Below are 19,447 nucleotides of genomic sequence, written 5' to 3' on the forward strand. Positions count from 1 at the left end.
TATATATATATATATATATATATATTCACCCCCAGTCAGAGGACTTATAATGCTAAAAGTTGGGTTTTGGTAACCCACTTTTGTAACTTTGCACTTAACAACAAAACAAAGAAGCAAATAAAATGGACCAATATATTTAAAAAGGATATTTTATGATTTTTCTTATATGAATATTGCTATTATTATTACTTAGAACCATTTAATTGATGATCAAGTTAATTAGTTTCAAAAACAGAGATTTTGGATTGTATAATTCATTGTGGGTTTTAACAGACATCCTTACCAAGTTAATAAATTTTATTTTTCTAACTTTAATAAATATCTCTGCAATTCAGTTTCTCTTGTAGTAGCAGTAGTAGTAGTAGTAGGGTCTTGATTAAGTTTGTGAGGTTTGGATGAGTTATTATAAATGTTATCTGCTTTATTCATGTAATCCACTTTATCCATAACAACAATACTATTCCCTAATTATTTTTTCAGTGAAATTGAAATAATGTTTGAATTTATTCTTTAGAACTTAGAGTATCTGAGAAGTTAAAGTTTGAAGATTATCATTTTAAGCTTTGAGTAGTTTAAAAACTATTTAAAAACTCACTTGTTTGGAATTGGGAGAGTTTTGTAACATGAGAATTGAAATATGTGGAATATTTTAATTTCTTTCAAGAATTATAGTTTAGAAAATCAGTCTTTAAGTGTAAGGAAAGAAAAAATAGCAGCATTAAAAACCTTAACAAGATAGTAATGTTGTTATAATCAAATCTGATAAACTGAATAGTGTTGTTATTCTGGATCAAATGAGTTATCTGAATAAGAAAGATAACATTTAAAATAACTCAACTAACTTGTCAGACTTGACCAAGACCCTACTAATAGCAGAAAAACTAAATTGTAGATATATTTATTAAAATTGAACATAGAGAAACAAACAGAATTTATTCTCTTTAACAGTGAGTAATCTTTTCGTTTTTACAATACTTTACCTGATCTGACTTGAAAAAAACACACAGGATATATATTTTTTTATCAATGAATACTCCTTTTTTCTAATGTCTTGCATGAACCAACTTGGAGAAAGAAAGAAAATTTATTTCCTTTAAAAGAAAGAGAATGATCTTTTTCATTTTTAACATATTGCACAACTAGACTTGGAAATAGAAATATACAGGAGAAATTATGTTTCACATTGAGTACTGATTTCCTTCTTTCTGTTGTTGTATACATAATATGTTCAGACTTGGAAAAGTAAACAGGACTTGCTCTCTTTCAATTTGAATAATCTACCTTACCTTTTTTTGTAGTTACCAGACTTAGAGAAACAAACAAGATTTGTTTCATATTACTCCATTGTTACACTTTGATGTGTTACACTTTGTTTGAATAGACAAGATGGAACAAATAGTTCTCTTCACCCTGAGTACTTCTTTCAATTTTACAAACTTTCTGCAGTCAGACTTGTAGAAACTGATAGGATCATTATTTATTGGTTCAAAGGTACAGTTTTTCCTTTATCTTCAGTTTGATAATCCTTTGAGAATATTGATAATGTCATAAAGTATTTGAAAGATCCTTTGTTACTCAGGATTTTACCTAGAAATGATTTGATTTAACATTTTTAAGAATAAAGTTTTTAATCTATTTAGAAATTTCTATGTAAGGAGTAACTTGTTTTTGCAGGTTTGAAGTTCCTATTGCTTTTCAACAGACTAACAGACCAGTTCCTGTCATCTATTCTTTGAACACTGTTTTTCAGCTTCTCAACAACCAAAAAATGTTTTTAATGCCACCAACAGATGTCAAAACTAGTCTTCAGGATATTGATTATAAGGGAACCTTTTCAAAAGGTAAAAGATGCACAAATGTTTTACTTTCTACATGCTTTATAAAATATCAAACTTGAATAAATGATAGTAACATCTTATTACATGAAATCTGTTTTTAGAAACTGTACTAACTTTTGAGAATGAGTTAGACTTTGTGAAATTACAGTTTTTAAGATTAAGAGTTGTAATATATCTATCAGTAGAAAGACATAATGCATAAAAAAAGGTAGCCAAGTTTATAAAATAAGTAAAAGTGAAAATGTATCAAAGTTACAATACCACAATGTAATGCTAAGTTAGGCTTTGGGATTATCTAACACCAATATGAGTTTAGTGTGTGTGGTATGGGCTATCTGTAGGAAAGATGGATAAAACATGTGGTTCAGCTATGGAAAAAAACTTTTACATATTTGCCTCTAGATTTGTTAGTTTTTTTGTTAAGCACAAAACTGCACAATGGGCTATCTATGCTGTAACAACAACAAGTATTAAAACCCAGTCTTTAGCATTATAAGTTGCCTTCAGTCTAACCATTGATCCACCAGGGGACTTGACTCTAGGAGTACAAAACTTGCAAAATATGTTCTTAACGAGTAGACAATTTTCCCATGACACTAAGTAATGTGGCTTTTGATAGATTTAATAATGTAAAAAACATGAAAATAATTTTAAGCTGAACAGGATATTTTTTGTTAGACTAAGATTTTCAAGTATTCTCATTGTATTTACAAACTTCTAACAGAATTATAACTTACTAACAAAATACATGAAAACTAATTGTTTGTACTTAAATTCGATGATGAGGAACCCACTTTGAGACTAATAACGCTTGGAGACGGCTTGAATGGGTAATGAAGAAAACTTTAATATTAGTTTAACATAACAGCAAATGTAAAACGTTTTGTCATGATGATGATGATGATAAAACCTTTTCAAAACATTGTACATTTGCTGTTATGTTAAACTTATATTAAAGTTTTCTTCATTACCCATTCAAGCTGTCTCCAAGCGTTATTAATTGTTTGTATCACTCATCTTCTTTCTTTTGAATAATATGCAAACTTCATATTATCCTCTTAACAACATCTAGTAACAGATGCTCTTAAATGGATGTGACAGAGTAATCCTAGAGTAGCATAACATTTGAGATTAATTGTATAACACATTACTGTTTAACTGAAGAGTCAGATTGTAGTATATTACAGATAATACAGCAAAAAAACTAATGTTCATGAAGACATAAAGAAAGAAATTAAATTAATAGCAAAATTATGCAATACAGAGTAAACAAAAAAAAATAATATATATATATATATATACACTAGACACCCTTCTAGTTTGATTTGTTGTGCCTATGAATTGAAAACGTTGTAGTTTAAAATTTTAGAAACACATCAGAATGAGCAAGTTATTGATTTTTCTTCACTTTATTTATGACTTTAATATTCTACAAATTTAATCAATTTAAATTTTTTAGAAAAAAGTAAAACATAGCTACAAATGATTAAGAGCAGTAGATTTTCGAAAAGTTGTACAAGATATCTAATCTAAATACAAGGTGGTGCAACATTTTCATACATTATTGCCCTTAGTTTCTATACAAGGCATCACTGATAAAAATGAGAGGTTTTCCCATTCTGAGTTTTTCATGTAGGTACATGTAGATACCTTTTTTTTCTTCAAAAAACATTATTCAGTATTAGTATTATATAGTGCAATGATGCCATTAAAATTCATAAACAGAGAAAATTAATACCCATTTGCAGAGTCAAATTTTTGCACATTACTGGTTGGAATTTAAGAAAAAATTGCAAAATACCTTGGCCATTCACTGAGTACTATGAAGTACACATTGGACAAATACAAGGAAACCTAGTCTTATAACATCAGACAAGGCAGGGGATGGAGAAAGAAGCTCACTGTAAAAGATGTCAGATATTTAAAAATCGATTCTCAGAAATATAAAAAAAACAATGGAAAACTACAAAAAACTTTGCTAATGACTCAGCAAGTCATACACAGATAAACTTTCAAGAATTACAGTCTCAAGAAAGCTCCAGAAATATGGTCTTTGGGACAAAGTAGCAGCAAGAAAGCTTTCATTGTGTGGGTATTGTTTTATGTTTAACTGGTGACCAGAAGCAATCAACAGCTAGATTACCTTGTTTATATACTTACTGACACCCATATTTAGGTTTGATTGAAAAAAAGCTAAGTTTTTTTAACCTATAGCCTTCATTAGTTTCAGACTTTTAGTTTAATAAACTTCTAGAAAGTCTTGTAGTAAATTCTAATGCGTTTGACAACATATGGTCAATGTGGATTGGTTTACAGATATAAGCTGATTATTTGAAAACTGGATGCTCTGAGAGACTTCACCTTCACTTTTAACTCATTCATTAAGTCCATAGTGGTAAATTATATTAATAATTTTCATCCACTACTCTTTCTATAAGTTCATCACATAAGGCGCCCCTCATTGAATGAATGAATGAATTCAATGTGAAAGGCTTCAAAAATGTGTCCTGCAAAATTGGTGTTTATAGAGAAAACTTGAATATTTTTAGCAGAAGTGACCATTCATTTTACAGCTAAGTATACATCATATTTAGTACTGCAGCATAATTCTCAAAGACCGTTATTAGCCACAGTAAACGTTTTTTTTTTTGTAATATAGCTAGTGAATGTGTTGTTAAGTGCTGTATTTGAGTTATAAGTTAAGCAGATTCTATGAAAACATTTCTTTATCACTATAAATCATTTAAATCAAGTGGATTAGAATGAAGACTGCCTTCAGATCCAATCATGTCAAACCATGTGAGTACTGGGTTCTACTATAACATACTTTTTAATGCATCTAATAATGAAGCTAGCAAGGTAATGTATCAAGTCAGCCAGATTACAAAATTTGAGATTTATTAAACACAATAAACTTTACAAAATACTAACCACCAATAAAGAAGTGTCTGGTCATGACTTTGTAAATAATCATCTGTCTCCAAATCAAATAAAAGGAATATAAAAAAGTAATGCCCTTTGTAACAACCCACGCAAAAAAAAATAATAAAAGCAATAATAATAATAATAATAACCAATCAAGAAAAGAAGAACCAGAAGAATAAAAATCTAATTCTGAAGTAGGTACTTATCAAACAATTGAGTCACAGACCAGCATTGACCAAATACTTGCAGTAATATCTTTAACAAATCAAATTAATTATAACAAGATTTGGTGTCTGTGTGTGTGTCACATAACTCCTCTAAAACTGCTGGTCACACTGACTTCTAAGTATAACAAATGGTTCTAAGGTTTGCACAAAACTAACATTTTTTCACATTTGGGGAAGCTGGGGATTTCCTGAAAGCCACTCCTCCTAAACTGCTGGACTCACCAACTTCTGAATGCTGCTAAATGAATCGTTTTGGTTTTGAGGCTTGCACAATGGTAAAACGTTTTACTCAACCCTTAGGGAACCTGAGTATTTTGCAAATCACTTTTACAAGGATTCCCTGAAAGTGGTCCTCAAATTTGGCATTGATTTATATTAGAGCACGTAAATAAGTAGACCTATTAATTACCATTCATAACTTGGTTAAAGAAATTAAATTTGCATTATAGCAGTAATTATCATTAAACTGAAAAAGTTCAATATAGTAGTTCAAGCATTAAATTTAAATTATAGTGATCCTGTGAATGTGGGTCATAGGCCCGTGGGTTTGCTAGTATCTTATGTATCACAGTTTCACAAATATCTTAACACTTCTCTCTCTCATTTGTCTAACTTTAATTCTTAAGGCTTTTATTTCCTTGCCAAACATTGAGATTAAATACCACAAGAGTAAGTACTTATCATTTGTTTTATTTAATCAGTCATAAACTTAGTGTCCTTATGGCATCACTAGGAGAACCTTGTATTGATGTGTCTTAATATAAAAATCACTCATTCAACAACTGATGTTCAATACGAGTTAGGTCAGCTATCATTTAAAGCAAATAAAACATAGCTTAGCTAAATGGTAGAAGAAAAAATACTTAAACAATAAAAACAAAATCATAACTAAAAATAGAAATTGCAGACTTAACACAGTCGTCATGGTACGTAAATTGATTGTGTGGGCCTTGTTTAACTGTGAATCACTTATAAAACAGAAGTGCTGTTTATACTGGTCTTTACATAGTAAAACAAGTACTAACTGTACTATTAAAGCAGTATATTCCTTTGTAATGTTTACATACTAAAAAAGTTGTTAACTATAGAGTTAAAGCAAGTTATCCTTCCATTATGTTTACCATAATTTTTATTGTTGCAAAATACCATTTAGGTAAAATAAACTTTGCCTGTACTGTAATGTATGGTATGTGCCTTTATAGGACAGACTGTCTATGGGAGAGTGTTGTGGAACCCAGAACAAGATTTAGAGTCTGCTTACAAACTTCAGATTGAAAGGCTTTATATGTGCACTGGCAGAGATGGTTATATTCCAACATATGATCCAACAGGAGAAGATTACAATGAGGGTTTACAATTCGGCTGTATTCAGCCTAACAAAAACTTGAAGCATCGGTTCCTGATCTTGGTAAAGTTTTTATTGATTTGGTAAAAACTGTAGAATTCTAGCTGAGCATAGAGACTTATAGTTATTTTCAAATGAAAAGTATTGCAGAACATAACTGATGAATTCCAAGCACACACATTCTGTTCCAGTTCCTTTAAATTTCTCTTGAATATTTAACTTAAAAATTATAAGGTATATAAAAGAATACATTTGTTTACTATTTTGTTTCAATTTATTTTTCAAAAAATTTATATGAAAATGCTACTTATGAGGGTAATATATATGAAAAATATTAATTTCTGTTGCTAGAAACAACATTAAGGATTAACTTAATTGTGTTTCTTAAGACCCATGTAGATTATTATAGAATTTTCAGCCAAATGTAATTAGGATTTTGTTATATAAATACCCCAAAAAATTCAGTTGCAATATACTAAAATTTGATTTTAATCATAATGAGGAGATAATTGTAGTCCATACTGAAATTTTAGATAATATGCAAAGGACTTGGTTCAGTGTGGCATTTACTTGTAGTTTAGACCTTTAGTTAAGTTTATTTCAACAATAATATTGCTGACACAAGTTAATTTTTAGTTTGTAAGATTTATTTTTAAATTAAAATGAAGCTCTCGTGTACAATTTTAGTTTATATATAAAAAAAAATTTTTTTTACAGTGTGTCTTCCAGTTACAGTTTTTGTTGTCATTAGAGCTTCATTCTATAATAGAACCCATGACCATTATTTAGTAATATTAAAGGTTTTCATATAATAAATTGACAAATGATGATTTATAAGCATCATAAAAATTATTTTATGTACAGACCAATATTTTGTTGAAATATATAGTATTTCTCTACATAAAATTGTCTTGCTTACATTTCATTGCTTGTGATTTTACTATTGTATTAACGTGCTTTCATACACAGGTAACGGGATTCAAAGTATGAAGCAAATGTTTTACTTTTTGAAAGGGCATGTATTGCAACTGTTAGTTTTTATAAAAGTTAAATTGGGTGTAAAACTGGATAATCATTTTACTTGGTTGTATTCGGTCAATGTTTTATTGTTGATGTTACTATCTTAAAGTAACAGTTAGGAATCTGTAATACCGTGTCATTTTTGCTACATGGTTTGTACCTGGTGATGGTGGGTTAATGCCTTATGTATGTTTTTCATAAATTATTTCTTTTAACAGTTTTTAAAAAGTTACTAATATTAAATAAAAGAACATCTTATTGACTACTATTCTTTCTACTATCTGGGTGTTATGTAATTCTTTTTTGCTATTTTAGGACCGAAACAATCCAGAAGCTGTAGATAAACACTTTCATGACATTCCATTTAAAGCTAAATTTGCCAGTGATGATCCTACATTTGAATCATTGGCACAGCTTCCTGGTGTGGATGGATTCTTGTTGAAAGTGGATGCCTTATACAAGGTTTGTTATACTTATCATCAATATCATTTGAATCTGATGATCACTTTTGTTGTTAATTTGTATACAACCATTCTCATTCTTCGTCACACACAAATTTTGCATGTGTAATAAAATACAAGTGATTGATAATGCTATTTCTGAGATACCTTTTGTTTGTTTTGATATCAAGTCATTCCCTTGATATTTTATTTTTTGAGTAGTTTTTAGTCTCAGTATTTATAAATTTTAGATTTCCATTTTTTAAAATTTTTATATAGTTATTTCACTAGAAATATTTTAACTTTTTAGCAGCTGGAAAACTGGTACATATTTCAGTCTGTTATAAAGTAGGAATTAATGTTGTTGTTTTTTCAGGTATATTCACATAACTTATTAAGAATGTTTTTGTTGACTTCTCAATTTAGCAGATATTGTTGTAAACAGAGTATGAATAGCTATAAATATTAGCCTTTTGTTATAGTTACATGTCACAGTGAGAGAGAGAGCAGGATTGTGTCCATACCACAATGTTAAGTCAGACAAAAAGTCCTAGTGCAGCATCTTACAATTCTAGGTTGTCTACATAATTTATCATATCCATTATACTTATTTAAAGGGAATTTAACTCAAATAATACTAACATGTACAAACCTTTGCACCATCCCCAATCTAGGTATGTTAAGGAAATTTTGAACGAGAATAAAGAAAGAAACATGGACAGCAAGAAAAATAATAAAAACTCTAACATTTATGTAAATAAAAGGAATACAGTTTATCAGCTTATAGATTAACTGGTTCAACTGCCAGTGTAGATAGGAATAGCAACAACTTCATTCAACAACAGGTGGAAGAATTGTCTATAGACAAAACTTTTCATTTATTGAAGATATTAATGCTTGTTGTTGTTTATTAAGTTACATTTTGGTTTGTTTTTGAACAGTTTCCTTTGAGTATGTTTTTTTTATTTCTATCATTATTTGGTTACTGTGAAGTTTATAAGTTATGATTAAGGAAGGACATATCTTGAGACCACATATAATTTGAGGTGGGTCACATGAACCCAATATAACTGTTAGTTCTTGCTGCACTGTCATATTGGGTTCATGCCAATATGACAGTGTAGCAAGAACTAACAGTTGAACTCTTCTGAATCAATGGCTTTCACCAGCTATGGTTAGAGTTACATATGCATTATTGATTTGTCCTTGGGGGCAATAGGTTGAGGGATGAGTAGGAGGAATCCTGAGTGCAAACTCAACCTCTGTTAAGTACCTCCTATGTGCAGTGACACAGACAGCTTATGTGATATTCTGGATATACCAAGACTAATTGAGAATCTCTCTTTGGAACTTCTAGATGTTTATTTACTATCTCGGATATCACCTTATACCATGTAGGAGTCATCGGTGACTAAATGGTGGACAAAGTCTGCCATGAACAGTCACTACATTGTCTGGTGGGTCAGCCAATATTTAGCTATGATTCTGCAGATCCCATAAGACAGTGAGGATCAACTAGACAACTAGAACATGGTTGTTTAGTTGCCAAAGGTCTGACAATGTTGAGAACAGGGTGATCTATAGGACCAAATTCCAAATTCATGCAAAAGCATTAGCCCCCATGAGTTCTTGGCCACTGAGGTGTATGATTTAAGGAGACTACATGGGAAGACATTCCTGAACATCAACTATGGATCACAATGAAATTCTCATCAGTAATTTTATAGATGCTCTAAATTGTTATGGTGCATGTGTAATGGTCCCCTGTGGGTTAACATAGCTTCTCTTATTCAGATGCCACGGCTGCATCACCTATGCCGGGAGTTGCCATTATAAAGATAATTACAGTATAAGGGACATAGTTCCTGTTTTAAGTGTTGCTCACTGAACCATTGGATATAGGATGCACAAGCCCTGTTCCAGCTGACACCTCAACACCATAGCTGTAACTGCTTCTGCTACATTAAACTGGTGGAGTCTGAGGTGGGTCTACTAATTGACGTGTACCCAACATCATGGTGGCCAGATTATATGATCTTGGACTCGGCATCACATGATATTTGCTAGTGAGGGTGAATGAGTGTAAGGTTGAATTTCTAATGAGTAATGGAGAAACCAGAATAGTACCCAACTTTGCCATAGTATCAGGCACTCAATGTGAAGTCATCACTTTGGCCTGTAAGGACAAACTTTGTTTTGGCAAGCTTTATCATGGTAATTGTAAGTTCAGAGGCACATATCTGACTTAATCTTTACAAATTTTCTCATCAGTCTTGTTTCACGTATTGGTGTCTTAGGGATGAATCTATGTAGTTATTCTTAGTTATTTTTGCTTGTGCAACAGATGAGCTACTAGTCTAGTGATTACCAATTTAGGTCAAAGAACACTGGACTGCACATGGAGAAAGAGGTTGTAGTATCTTTGAATGCCCAAATGATGTTCCACAGATGCAGCCTTATGTATTGTCACCATCTGCAGCAGTGATGTAACCCATAGTTTTCTGTCCATAAAACAGGAAGGACTAGCTTGAGTAGTTATCTATCCTACTATACAGATGTTGTATTAGCACTGGCTTCTAATTATGAACATATTGCTATTCAGCTGCCAGCTAGCATGGCCATCAGCAAGATAATGAAAGAAGAAGTAACGCAAACCTGCCATGTACATGGTGTTACTTCAGCTGTACTGAGGTCACTTATTGAGGATTGTGCTGCGAAACTGATCTCAACATACAGAAATAAGAGCTTTGTGACTTGTTCATGGAATTTGGTGCTGTTTGTTTAGGATCAGATGGCGATCTGTTGATTTGAGAACTAGGTGACAATCCCAGGGGCTGTGCCAACAGGCATTGACCTCTTACGTATTAATCAGCTGCCTTGCAGGAGGTAAAAAAAAAATTTCTTTACTGATGTTACTAATGGCTTTCTGGTCATAGACTGTCCTATGAATCCTTCATCTTTTGCTTTTCCTAGTTACACCATACTCTACCTTGTTTTCCAGGAATTTTATTTTCTCTGAATGTTGGTGAAAATGTAATGTGGTTACTTCTTTCATCTCACTAGGGCAGAGGAGATTGATATTCTGTCATGAGAGTTGTGCTTTCTTACGAGCCTGCCAATTTTATTGTGTAGCTTTATTCTTGCATGGGCTGGCACGTACATTCACGTGTGTTGCTTCCACTTTGTCATCCATCTGGGAACCAACCACTTTGAAGTTTATGCCTGTGAGATAGTTACAGCTATTATGTTTGTTATAGTGTTTTTGCTTTTGTCAGTAAAGAGAAGAGCTTGCTTTATGGCTTCCAATTTCATACTTTGTTGCTTGTGGGAAGCTTGAATGCTCCATCAGCTTTTTGCAGAAAGTTGTTACTCTGCAAGACAATGAATGTTGAACCAGCTCTTTCGCTGTCTTTGGTGTAGGAACCATCTGTGGCTATGATGGCAGGTGACTATCCACCATGGTCTTGTAAAAAGTGCTGAAAGGCTTTTACTGTGCTTCACTGTATTTTCTTTTTCTGTATAGGCTTATTTCCACCAAATGTAGGCCAACAGTAACATGTTATCACACAGGTTCAGGTGAAACACATCTGATAAAACAGGCTTTCTTGGAGTACCAAGATGTTACCAACACTGAAATCAAACATATTTTGCATGGTAGAATAATACAACCTTTGGAGAGTGATTGCCTTCAGTTGTTCTTGTAAGTACTCTTAGGTTCTGCATGGATTTGAGGTGAGTGAATGCAAAGACTTGTTGATGTATTTTCTTTGCTGTTGATGGACCTAGCTCTGTATACACATGAGAATACTCATTGTTTCAGTATACTAAATCTAGTATCCAACTGCTGGCAAATCAAATTGTTGATGTAGACCTAAAATTTCTTTCAACAGTACAGAAGTATTATCATTCAGCCTGTGTAACACATCTGCTACTTCTGAGAAGCTAACAGAGCTTACACTTACAGAACTATAATGGAAGAGATGGCTCTTCAATGTGAATAGAATTTAAAAAAATTACCAAACCCTAATGCTTTTAACAGATAACCTTACATGATTTTCTCTATCATGATTATCAGTTTAAATGATGTTTTACTTTCATGGTTGTACATTTCAGGCCTCTAAGTGAGGTTGAGAATGTTATTTTAGCATATCAAAGATGTAGGTTTGAAAGTGCAACCAGAAAAGTTTCCATTGAAGCAGGCAGAGATGGATTTACTTGGCCACATAACAGGCAGGGATGGAACATACACTGAGACTGCAAGAGTCATAGTGGCCAAGAACTGTCCTCAGATTGAGAGTGTACAAGAAGTTTGCAGCTTTTTAGGTTTCATGTTATACTGTTGACTGTGTAACCAAACGCTCCTAAATAGCCACACCAGTGTCTGCTTTGTATAGAAACATGAGTTGAGCAGGGATTCCAAACCCTAGTGTGTGTGTTTTGATCAAAGAACCACTGTTGGCTTATATTTATCAAGACTTTCCATTCATCTTGGATATTGATGCCAGTGATAGTGGAATTGGAGCAATGTTGTCACAAGTACAGGGTAACATGGAGCAAATATAGGCCTTATGCTAACACTGATATTGTATAACCAACTGTATAACTTGTATTTGTAGTATATATATCATGCATTAATGCTGCTACTTTTATGGTAGGGAGTTCACCATTAGAGTGGACAATGTGATGAACTACATCTGATGAACTAGCAGATTCAGAATGTATGATTGTGTTGGATAATGATGCTGTAAAAGTATAACTCCACTGCTCAAGTGTACAACATTATCTGGGCAAGCATCATGCAAATGTTGATGGATTATCATGCCATCTAAGGAAAACTTATTTGTTTGGTGATGTCCATCTTTTGGACACTGTGCAGTAGTCAAAGCCATGACAGCAGCAGTAATGATGAATCATGTAAGCAGTGACAATCTCGCAGCTGTCATAAACTCGTGAACAAAGTATTTGTATACATAAAACTCGTAAAAAAAGTATTTTTATACATAAAACTCATAAAAAAAAAGTATTTATACACATAACACCTGGCATTTGTATAGTCAGGTATAAGTGCATATGATTATATCCCAGCAATTGAGCCATAAAAATTTGTTAACCAACCCACGATTCAGCAAGTGGTTTACAGAGCATTAAGACAATGAATACTTTAGACTTTGCATAAGCAAGGACTTAGAGGGCACCAGGGAGTTTCATGCATCATAAGAAACTTGAAGAAGTGTTTTTTATGGCCAAATTCATGTAAGATGTTGAAAGATGATGTATACACTTTACCATGTACATCATCCACCCTCAGGAAAATTGGTAATGTCAGAAGAAAATCTAGCAGAGAGCTGTAAGTTCTCCATTCCAATGAATTTCTCAAAATGTAACTTTTTCTATAACCAAAACTGAAAAATTAATTTGCTTCAACTGACCATTTTAAATTACTTTACGAGATGGGCCAAAGCTTCTCTATTGATCAATACACTAGATTAGTCCATCTATGTTTGGCTGCTTCAGGAGTCAGATAGATGAGCAACTTGATTCTGCTCATGAGAACATTGTTATACTATCTTGACCATAACTGAAAACATGTGAGGAGTTAGATGATGAAATGCCAAAAGAGTAGCAATTTTAATGCTCCAATGTTTGGTCAAGACACTGACATTGGCCTCCTAATCACTATTGCTGAGATATCTTGTTTGATCAGCAGTCATGAATGTCAGTTTGTTGAAAAATAAATGACTGAGAGGAATTCATGTTCTTTGCTTATTGAACTGTTTAGTGGTTATTCATGGTAGGAGGTATACAGAATATTGTGTGATAATACTCACTTGTAGTGCATTTAAATTAGTTGGTTGATTGACAAATCAATGATTGAGAGGAAGTTGTGACACTTTCTTTCTGAGCTATCGGACAATATTTGGCGGAGAGAGATATTATATTATGTCTTTTGATAATACTTGATCTGTCTAGTAAGTTTTATTAGCATTTATACAGAGCAGAAAATACAATAATTACTAGATAAACACAGCTAAGACAGTTGGGATTACGAGATAAGATCTTAGAACAAAGATGATCAATTACAACCCTTTGAGCTCATTAGAAACTGACAAAACATTGGACCAGCACTCTGCTTTATCAACAAGACAGTGGTGGAAGAATTTGACATGAATGTGAGATGGCTGTTCATGCTGACTGGTAAAGCTGTTGTCAGGGGCTGGTGCAGTCAGAGGTATAGTTAATGTATTAATACATGCGCTGTCACATGGAAACTATGTGATTTGGACAGTCGTTGATGCTTCAGATAAGTGTGTATTTGTAGAGGGGTGAGTGCATACGCAAATCTTACTCTTAGGTGTATCACATATGTCTAGGTTAGTCTTTTTCCCAGAAAAGGTTGGGTAGTTACCTGGATATCTCTGACATCTACTTTACATTGATAGCTAAATGTTTTATGAATCAGAAACAGCATTGTGTCAGAGTTTTTGGTACTGAACACCAGTCATAAAATTCTATGATTATTAACCATAATCTTTCTTGATTTTCAACTTCCATCTAGCCAATTTTTCTGACTATCTTTTAAATAATGGAAAGTTTCCTGCAGTTTTCTTCTTGCTGAAAACCTGATAAAGGACTTTTGCCTGAAACATTGTTTATATATTCGTTCATAAAGTTATTTGAAGTTGGTGAATATTTTACCATTACTTGTTTTATTGTAGAAACAAAAGTAATCATTATCTTATTTCATTATAACCAGGTCAATTCTGGTCATCAGTGGTATCTCCAAGTCATGTATACTATTGGTCCATCTGATGGACATCGGCGAGTTCAACGTTCTGCTACTCTAAGATTTCCAAACACTTTAACAAACCTGCAAGCCCAACCTGGCATACTCAAGAAGAATGGAACAAACATGAAAGCTCTTTACCTAAACATGTCTAATTTTGAAGTTCCAGCAGACTCTGATGCAGAAGGTACTAATTTTGTTGCTGTGTTTGTGCCATTAGTTTTACTGCTGCTCTTAACCACAATTGTTGTTATTGTCATTAGAAGAAGAAAATTGCAAAACCAAGAAAAACAATTCTATGAAGAAGAAAATAAGAACAATATTAGGAAAGCTATGGAACAGAAACTAGCAGATACACCTTTCCTGAAGACAAAAATGAATTGTTATTCTGATAATTTGAACAGTAAAGCTAACAATTCTGCTAAAGTGAGTTTTAAAGGTATTAATGTGACTGTGAGAAATAACCTCCAACAGCCATCATCCTTAGGTGGCACCGAAGTATAGGCAGTTGTTCTGTCTTTTCAATTTTAGTTATGAAAGAAATAGATTTTGTGTTTGAACCAAGTGTAAAAATTGCTTTTATAATTAGAGTATTATTACATCACCTCATAGCCACATGTGCCATTAAGAAGCATGAAGTCATGAAAAACAGATTCTTCAGTATTTTGAATAGGTTTGAAAGTTAGTAACTTAAACAAAGTCTTATTTTGGTGTTTTTGTTCTCTTCTAGTGTAATAGAGATTACCATTTATTTTCTGTATGAATTATTAAAACATAAATATCACATGTGAAAATGCCAGACCCTCAAAGTCTATATTCTTCACTTCATTTAATCAGTAATGAATAAATTCTTGTTATATATTTACAGATGTTTTTTTTATTTTGAATATGGAACTAATACACTTTGTGTAAAGGTAGGAAAAATGAACTTTTAATGAAAAGAAATAAAAAATGTGTGGTAAAAATTTATTAGCATTATGTTTTGTGAATTTAAGGGTGACAACTTAAACCATTAGTATCATCTTAGAAATGAATGTCATCTTAAACCAAGAGTTTATATTTAGATATTTTTTAAAACCAGACCCTTGAACTTAAATTTAAATATCAGCATAAACCATAAGTTTTTTAAACTTAAACCATTAGCTTATTAATTATTTGGCAACAATAAATTTCATTGAGCAGCTACTGATAACATGAAAATCAACACAGAAATATGAAAAAAGTAGTATATTGGAATTTTCCAAATAACACATTGCTTAATGTTTTCTTATCAAAGATTCCCACAATACAATTGAGTATTGTAAACACTGTGCCATTTATTGACTATTTCAAATTGGTGCACTTGTATGCCTGTGGATTCTTAGTTATGGACTAATAAAACATAAGCAAGTAATTTTGGGTTTATCCATTAACTTTTTCAATCCTTGTCACTATGAATAAAATAAACATGTTGTGCCATAATAAACACAATATTTAAAATTATGAAAATTTTTTCAGGCAGTTTTTTTCTCAATATTCAACAGTTCACAGTCTAGTTTAGTTTGCTGAAGTTTGTTTTCTTTCTGATTTAATATACTTTAATTTGTATTAAAATAAATGTGGATGTCATATTAGTGTTCTGCAAATTACTGCCATGTTGAATTAATGTATTGTTTCTCAATAATTTGTAATAAAAGCAGATAATGGATGTCATTCTTGTGTGATCTGGATATATGATTATATATATAATCTTTCAAACTGTTTATCATTGATAAAATTTGCCACTGAAAGTTCTATGACATCTTGATAAAACTTTCTAGGTTGTCCAGTGTCTTTATATAAGAACATTTTACCATATGAAAGCCATCCAAAGTTCTACACCATCTCAAAAAGGTTTTCTACTTTTAATATGATACACAACATTTAGATGGAACTTTACACCTTTAATTGGTTCACCATTCAAAGTTCTTTAATGTCTGGGTTTACCCCAGCATCTAGATAGAATACTCAGACATTGATATGATACACCATCCAAAGTTTTCTGACATCTGGATAGAATACTCAGACATTGATATGATACACCATCCAAAGTTTCCTGACATCTGGTTAGAATACTCAGGTATTGATATGATACACCATCCAAAGTTTCCTGACATCTGGTTAGAATACTCAGACAATGATATGACACATCATCCAAGATTTCCTAACATCTGTTTAGAATACTCAGGTACTGATATGATACACCATCCAAAGTTTCCTGACATCTGGTTAGAATACTCAGACAATGATATGACACATCATCCAAGATTTCCTAACATCTGTTTAGAATACTCTGGTATTGATATGATATACCATCCAAAGTTTCCTGACATCTGTTTAGAATACTCAGACATTGATATGATACACTATCCAAGGTTTCCTTACATCTGGTTAGAATACTCAAACATATTCTGTATATATATATATTTCAAAGTAAAGTTTATTTTATTATTATTCATCTCTACTTCACAACTTCACCTTCTTCTCAATGATCAGCCAATCTGTGATTCATCTTTCAGCCTTTTTTACCGGTAAAGTGTTTATTCACTTGTCTATCTTCACATGGAGTTTTGTCTTTCATATTACCACACCAATCCTTCTATGTGGTGATTCCTCAAATTTTAGTTGTTTCAAAGATCAAATAACTGTGAGCTTGGTTTATCTTTGAATTATCACAGTAAGATTCTTCAAAGCAAAATGTTTGCATCACATAGTAAATACTATATTTACGGCTTCTGTGAACTACATTGTGGCTAGGCACAAATTTTACAATATTCTTTACAGAAGTACAAATTTTATTTCAAAAGTAATGACATAACTATGTGAATTATTAGATATAAGAAAACAGAAGCAACAAAATATCATCAAACGGCTACTGAATTGGTAGAAATATTAAATAGAACATTATGAGATATATTGTAACAGTATGGTGAACTAGATCAAAAGATATGAGATGAAAAGGTTCCCTTATTACTTTTAGCTTAAAGGTGTGCTGCAAATGAGTCTTAGGAGAGTCTTTTCTTTTATTACGTTCTAGAAATGTTACATTACACATGCAAAAAAATATTACCTGCAAGGAAATTTAATTATGAAAGTAAAAATGATGCAAAGAATGCAATTGGTATTCAGGATGTGAAAATAGCATTTGCTAAAATTGGCACAAGTTAGAGAAAGACATGCAAGTAAGAAGGCAAAGATCAGTAATAATGAATTATTGGCATTTTGTAGGTAGTGTGATGCCACTGAAAATTAATCATTTTTGGGAAGTGTATGTAACAGCCTTTTTCAACAAAAAATATTCATACACTCATATCATACAGCTTAAGTTACCAAACACAGCACTTATAGATTTCTGTGTGATTGAACTGTTGGCAAACCATAATCCTTGTACACTAGATGGATTATCAAACAAACCAGGGAACAGTGGTGTGCTTTGGAAATTAGTCTTATGATGGAGCCTTCTGAAACAAAAACTACACTGCAGGGCTATTTTCAAGATGCATTGTTGTCAGATAGGCATCATCAGATGTGGTGACATGGACTATAGCAACATGGTGAGTCTTTAATATAACATACTCAACCCTCTGTATTCCTACTGTGAAAAAAAATTAAACACAAAGAACTTTCTAAGTTATGGACAATATCAGTTAGTGTAATAAAATTTAATTTTGAGTTACAAACACTTATTACAAGATAACTGTAAATGTAAATAGGTTTTAAAAGCTTAAACAAACTAAACCATATGAATTTGAAAATTTACCTCAAAATAAAGATGATATTCAACAGACACTTGAGAAGAAATTAAAATTTCAGTTAGTAGTGGTGAAGTTGAATTAAATGAAGAATATATTGAACAAGTAAAGGTACTATGGACATATTTTCTGAGGATGAAAATTTAGTTGTAGATATCACATTAGATACATGATGGACTAGGAACTGCAATTTTGCAAGTAATGACAGTAGCACAAGAACAATAAATAGAAACTTACAAACAATTAGCTCAGAAATATTATCAAAAACTAGAAATAGCCAAAAATAAAGTGTGATTAATGTGAGTGGAAGGATTTTTTTGGCTCCACTATGTTGGGTGATTTTAAAAAAACTAAGCATGAAAGTAAGTAAACACAGGTAGATATTTAAATGGATTATACACTTGTTAAGTGGGCAAACAAATATAGTAAATTCATTAAACGAAACATTGGAATTACATGATCAAGTGATTAATACAAGTATCAAATAGCAGATAAAAAGTCAAGTCTGTATTTTCCATTGCTCAGAAAATTAGAACAAGTGTTGAATGAAACTGAAAGGGAATTATCATCAAACTTAAAGTTTATGATCCCAAACTGTAGTAATGAAACTGATACGTATTCTAGTTGAGACAAGGTTAAAGGTTGATGCTATAAAAATACTTTGAAAATATTTATTCAGATACCTTTGAAAGTGACAAACAGGTTATTTAAATTTATAAAGCTATTGCCTATTGAAAGAAATAATTCCTTAAAAATAAAATTTAAAAAACCCTATTTATTCATTTCAAGATTTTAAAGGTGAACTATATATGTATTTACTGCATTTGTTTCTTTGTTTTTGAATTTTGCAAAAAGCTACTTGAGGGTGACCTGCACTAGCCATCCCTAATTTTGAAGTGATAGACTTGAGGGAAGACAGCTAAACACAACCCACCACCAATTTTTGGACTACCCTTTACCAACAAATAGTGGGATTGAGTTAAAGGCAAATTATTATATATTTTTGGCACTAAATAAATATTTTTATGCATAATCTCGTTTTTAACTACTGGAACTTTATATTTTAATTCCTGTATTCTATGAGGATAAACAACATTT

At 31.9% G+C, this 19,447-nt stretch overlaps 1 protein-coding gene across 1 annotated transcript in view; it reads left to right on the forward strand.

The window, feature by feature from the left end:
- LOC106478558 (extracellular matrix protein FRAS1-like) overlaps positions 1-16,271 on the forward strand; it is a 154,477-nt gene extending 138,206 nt beyond the window's left edge. Inside the window, exons 65-68 of the mRNA XM_013939110.2 lie at positions 1,675-1,841; positions 6,193-6,398; positions 7,671-7,817; positions 14,550-16,271. Of these exons, the coding sequence (XP_013794564.2) occupies positions 1,675-1,841; positions 6,193-6,398; positions 7,671-7,817; positions 14,550-15,083 (1,054 nt within the window). The 3' untranslated portion in view covers positions 15,084-16,271. The remainder of the gene's footprint in view (positions 1-1,674; positions 1,842-6,192; positions 6,399-7,670; positions 7,818-14,549) is intronic.
- Positions 16,272-19,447: the final 3,176 nt, after the last annotated feature.

The sequence above is a fragment of the Limulus polyphemus genome, unplaced genomic scaffold, assembly GCF_000517525.1.
Source record: "Limulus polyphemus unplaced genomic scaffold, Limulus_polyphemus-2.1.2 Scaffold224, whole genome shotgun sequence".
Lineage (NCBI taxonomy): Eukaryota > Metazoa > Arthropoda > Merostomata > Xiphosura > Limulidae > Limulus > Limulus polyphemus.